The sequence below is a fragment of the Otolemur garnettii genome, unplaced genomic scaffold (genome assembly GCF_000181295.1).
Source record: "Otolemur garnettii isolate 467f Iridium unplaced genomic scaffold, OtoGar3 scaffold00145, whole genome shotgun sequence".
Lineage (NCBI taxonomy): Eukaryota > Metazoa > Chordata > Mammalia > Primates > Galagidae > Otolemur > Otolemur garnettii.
In genome coordinates, this window is record NW_003852540.1 from 4,157,426 (window position 1) to 4,163,048 (window position 5,623).

Below are 5,623 nucleotides of genomic sequence, written 5' to 3' on the forward strand. Positions count from 1 at the left end.
AAAAGGAAACGTGTTCACATAGTTAGAGTTCAGGGGTTATTAGAGTATATAGTGTAGTCTATATCCCCTGACCACCCTATTCCTCATCCCCATGAGCTAGTACTGTTAAATGTGTCTTTCCAAAGGTATTTCAAGCATATATAAGTAAATACAAGTAATTTTCCACTTGTGCACGCACCTTCTTTTTACATAAATGATAACATTCTGTACATACTGTTCGGCCCCATGCTTTTTTCACTTAACAGTAGTCTGAAAAGGCCAGGATATGGTGGTTCACACCTGTAATCCTAGCACTCTGAGAGTCTGAGGCAGGTGGATTATCTGAGCTCAGGAGTTTAAGACCAGCCTGAGGAAGAGCAAAACCCTGTCTCTAAAAAACAAAAAAATTAGCCGGGCATTGTAGCAAGTGCCTGTAGTTCTAGCTACTCAGGAAGCTGAGGCAAGAAAATGTCTTGAACCAAAGAGTTTGAGGTTGCTGTGAGCTATGATGCCATGGCACTCAACCCCAGGGCAACTGAGTGAGACTCTATCTAAAAAAAAAAAAATCATCTCAAGATCATTCACATCAATACACAAAGAGCTTCCTCACTCTTTTTTATGGCTACATGGTATTCCATTAAATGGATGTATCATGATATATTTAACTGGTGTTCTTTTGTTTTTAATGAGACAGAGTCTTTCTTTATCACCTTCAGTAGAGTGCCATGGCATCCCAGCTGACAGCAACCTCAGACTCCTGAGCTCAAGTGATCCTCTTGCCTCAGCCTCCAAAGTAGCTGTGACTATAGGCGCCTGCCACAATGCCCAGCTGTTTTTTAGAGACAAGATCTTACTCTTACTCAGGCTATCTTGAGATCCTAAGCTCAAGCAGTCCACCCTTCTCAGCCTCCTAGAGTGCTAGGATTACAGGCCTAACCCATGGTACCGGCCCTTAACCAATGTTCTGCAGATCAACATTTGTGTCATATCTTGTGCTATTTCAAATAATACATGAGAACCTTTACATGTGTGTCATTTTGCATATATCTATAAGATAAATGATTATATGTCTAGGATAAATTCCTAGAAGAGGGATTGTTGGGCCATTGGGGATTTTATATGTATATAAAACATAGGGTTTTGATATGTGTTGCTAAATTGCCCTCCATGATCATGAGACCAATATATACTCCCAGTAACAACAGAATGGCAGTGCCCACTATTTTACCCCTTTGCTAACTCAGTGTGCTATCAATTTTATTTTAGTCAATCTGATAGGTAAAAACTGATATCTTAGTACAGTTTTAATTTGCCCTTTATTGATTATGAATGAGTTTGAGCATTTTTCATATGTTTAAGAGCTATTTGTATTTTTCATAAAAACCGTTCCTATCATTTGCTTATTTTCCTATTGATTTATTGTTTGTCATCTTATTGATCTGTAGGAACTCTTAATGAAGTAAAGAAATTAGCTCTTTGACTGCATTATGAGTTACAAATGTTTTTTCCATGCCAATGTTTGCCTTTCGATATTGCTTTTATTAGCTTTTGCCATGAAGCTATTTTTTATGTTCCTGTGGTCAAATTTATTACCCTTTTCATGACTTCTAGGTTTATGTCATAGTTAGAGATTCCTCCAATATTGCTTTAGACTGGTTGTATAGTTTCTTCCTGTGCCCTTGTAGTTTTGTTTTTTTTTTTTATGGTAACATCCATTTGGAATTTATCCAATGAAAGGTTTATCATATATGGTGGCAACTTTGCCAACTTTTTTCCCCCTTGGCTGCCTACTACTTATCCCAGTGCTTTTTTCAAATAATTCCCATCTTTTTTCCAGTGATCTGAGCTGCTACCTTTGTGGTTATTATTAGTCATTGCCCATTTGATGGTAGAAAAAGTATCCCTTTTTGCTTCTTGTTCACGTATTTGGCTGTTCATATATGAACCTACCCATTCATTTTCTGCATATTAACTATGAGTGTCTCTTCATCTGCGAATTTCTGTTTGTGCCCCTCCCCCATTTTTTTAGTCAGGATTATGCTTGCAAATATTTTGCTCAGTTTTCCATTTTACTATTATTTGTGGTTGAAGCTATGTCTGATGTTTCTATCTTCAAAGTGTTTTGAATATTTATTTCCTCACGTGATCTCCACAGCTTTCCTCTAAGGTAGTTAAAAATGAATTTGAAGCAGCTAAAGTAAATAGGTTCAGTCACTATCCCAATTTCACACAGTCTTTGGTAGTAGAGCCCCTATTAGCTGAAGAATATGTTTTAGAAATGTCAGTTTCTGTTTATGCCTTTAACCAGTTCATTGTTTTGCAGGGAGTTTCCCACTCAAGGCCTCACACTGAGGACATTTCACTGTGTTATGCTAATCGCTCTGCAGCCCTCTTCCACCTGGGTCAGTATGAGGTGAGTGTCTGATGACTGGTCTGATTGGAAAGGATCTTGCAGGGCCGCTTTTGGAGGGCTGGGCCTTCATTTCTGCTGCTTCCTTTGAACACTGAAAGCAGGCCATGCTGCAGTAGATGAAATGGAAGGCAGCGCATCAAAGTATGCCCAAACTTGTTCTTTCTCCTGATTCATTTCACCTGTCACAGGTGACCATGCAGAGTATTGTTGATTGACAAGGAAGGGCTTTGGTACATTCCCCAAGGGCAGGGACTATATCCAGGAGGTCAGTAGTGCTGGAGTGGATAGCAGCTGAGCTAGGTGTTGCTGATCACACTTCCAGTTCATACTTCCTTATTTTTATTAATGTTTAGAATTTTTGTTTTTTATTTCAAAATATTAAGTTATTACAAATGTTTTCATCACATGGATAACTTATATGATGGTTAAGCTGGGGCTTTTAGTGTACCCATCGTTTACCCAATAGATAAGATTTACCCTGACACCTCCTCATACCCCTTGTTATGAGGATGAAATGAAGTAATATGTCCAGACTGCTGAAAGGAGTACCTGGAACACAGTAGGTGCTCAATAAATAGTAATCATTATTATCATCTTTGTCTATATTATGAATTACAAGGGTTTTTTCCAGGATGTCACAATGCTTGTAAGGGTGAGTTATATTATTATAGGAATAATCTTGAAAATGCTCTACTTACTTAAAAAAGAACACATCATGCTAGGTGAAGTATCTTGGGATGGAAAAACAAACACCACATGTATTCATTAATAATCGAGAGCTAGGCTTGGCACCTGTGGCTCAAGTGGCTAAGGTGCCAGCCACATACACCCAAGGTGGCGGGGTCAAATCCAGCCCAGGCCCACCAAACAACAATCACAGCGACAAACAAAAAATAGCCAGGCATTGTGGCGGGCACCTGTGGTCCCAGCTACTTGGGAGGCTGAGGCAGGAGATTCACTTGAGCCCAGGAGTTGGAGGTTGCTGTGAGCTGTGATGCTACGGCACTCTACCCAGGGGGACAGCTTGAGGCTCTGTCTGAAAAATAAAAATAAATAAATAAATAATCGAGAGCTAAATGATGGATACACATGGTTACACGACGGTTGTAAAGGACATTAGTACCAAGAAGGAGGAGGTCCCTTACTATAATTCTTCTATCTGTAAAATAAAACAAAAATAAAATATTGGCCAGGCGTGATGGCTCATCCTTATATCCTAGCACTCTGTGGGCAGGAAGATCCCCTAAGATCAGGAGTTTGAGACCAGCTTGAGCAAAGATAGACCTTGTCTCTACCAAAACAGAAAAACACAACTACAAGAGAGACTCTACCTAACAAATTCAAAAATTGTGACCTGGTTGTTTGTACCCTCACAATAACCTGAAATTAAAAAAAAAAGTCCAGGCAAAGTGGCTCACACCTGTAATCCCAGCACTCTGGGAGGCTGAGATGGGTGGTTTGCTTGAGCTCAGAAGTTCAGGACCAGCCTGAGCAAGAGCAAGACCCTATCTCTACTAAAAATAGAAAAACTAGCCAAGCATTGTGGTGGGCACCTGTAGTTCCTGCCTACATCTCCCTAGAGTTTGGAAACATTTTCAGTAGACATTGAAGAGTAGGGACAAAGATCATTTTGGGATTTCCTTTCTGTTTTCAGACATGTCTTAACGACATTATCAGAGCACAGCTGCATGGCTATCCAGAAAGATTACAACCCAAGATAATGTTGCGTAAAGCAGAATGTCTGGTGACCCTGGGGAGACTACAGGAGGCAACCCAGACCATCAGTGATCTTGAAAGTATTAATAACTTCACTGTCAAACCAACCCTAGTGGATTCCCGCTTTCAGATTCTACAGAAAAACCTGTGTCATCTGAAAATGAAGATACAAGAAAAGAAAAATCTCACAGAAATCCTCCCAGCAGCTCTACCCAAAGCCTTTGAGGACATGGACCTAAGGGAAGAGAATGAACAAATTTCCAGTGCATCGTCATCTGTCACCTTATGCACTGACCCTTTAAAAGGCCGCTATCTGATTGCCACAAGAGATATTCTCCCAGGAGAGCTCCTGGTGAAAGAGGATGCTTTTGTGAGTGTCCTTAATCCAGGAGAAATGCAACCACTGCATCACGGCTTAGAGAGCAAGTGGAGAACCAGAGTCACCAATGGGGACCTCTATTGTCACCGATGTTTGAGGCACACTTTGGCCACAGTTCCTTGTGATGGATGCAGCTATGTGAAGTATTGCAGCCAAGAGTGTCTGCAGCAGGCCTGGGAGCTCTACCATAGTATAGAGTGTTCCTTAGGGGGGCTGCTTCTCACACTGGGTGTCTTTTGCCACATTGCCCTGAGGTTGACTCTATTAGCTAGATTTGAGGATGTAGGCAAAATCATAAGGAAGCTTCGTGATGAGACTAGTCTCAAGGACATCTGTTCACCTGAAAGCAAGAATCTGGTCAAGATACTTAATTATGACTTGGGGGCAAATGAAGAAAATGGCGAAATAGTTCAGACCCCAATTCCTGGATGTGATATTAGTGGGAAGTATGAGAATAATTATAACGCTGTCTTCAACCTTTTGCCCCATACTGAAAACCACAGCCCAGAGCACAAATTTCTCTGTGCTCTGAGTGTTTCTGCACTGTGCAGGCAGCTAGAAGCAGCCAGTTTACGGCCACTCACAACAGGTCTGAAATCCTCTAAGCTGAAAGCAGCAGCAGCTCCAGAGTTCTGTCCAGATTTGGATATTTGGGGAGTGGCCATGCTGCGACACATGTTACAGCTGCAGTGCAATGCCCAGGCAATAACTACCATACAGCAGACAGGTAAGGGGGAAACTGATTTCTGTGCTTTATGATATTGTTCTTGATATAGCTGAAGTTTGGGGAGAAAGAACTGCCGAAGAAAACAAGAGCATTCCAACCAGTGAGCCAATGGGAAAACACGGCTATCTTATATTATTATTATACCATTGAAAAACTATGTGGGGTGGCGCCTGTGGCTCAAAGGACTAGGGTGCCGGCCCCATATGCCAGAGGTGGCAGGTTCAAACCCAGCCCTGGCCAAAAAAAAGAAAAGAAAGAAAAACGATGTGACCCAAGGCTCGGTGCCCTTAGCTCAGTGCAAGGGCTCCAGCCACATACACTGGAGTTGGCAGGTTCAAATCTAGACCAGGCCTGCCAAACAACAATGACAACTACAACAACAATTTAAAATAAAATAGCTAGGCTCGGC

At 41.4% G+C, this 5,623-nt stretch overlaps 1 protein-coding gene across 1 annotated transcript in view; it reads left to right on the top strand.

The window, feature by feature from the left end:
• SMYD4 (SET and MYND domain containing 4) overlaps nt 1-5,623 on the top strand; it is a 55,501-nt gene that overhangs the window by 29,218 nt on the left and 20,660 nt on the right. Inside the window, exons 4-5 of the mRNA XM_023518705.1 lie at nt 2,303-2,392; nt 4,047-5,214. Of these exons, the coding sequence (XP_023374473.1) occupies nt 2,303-2,392; nt 4,047-5,214 (1,258 nt within the window). The remainder of the gene's footprint in view (nt 1-2,302; nt 2,393-4,046; nt 5,215-5,623) is intronic.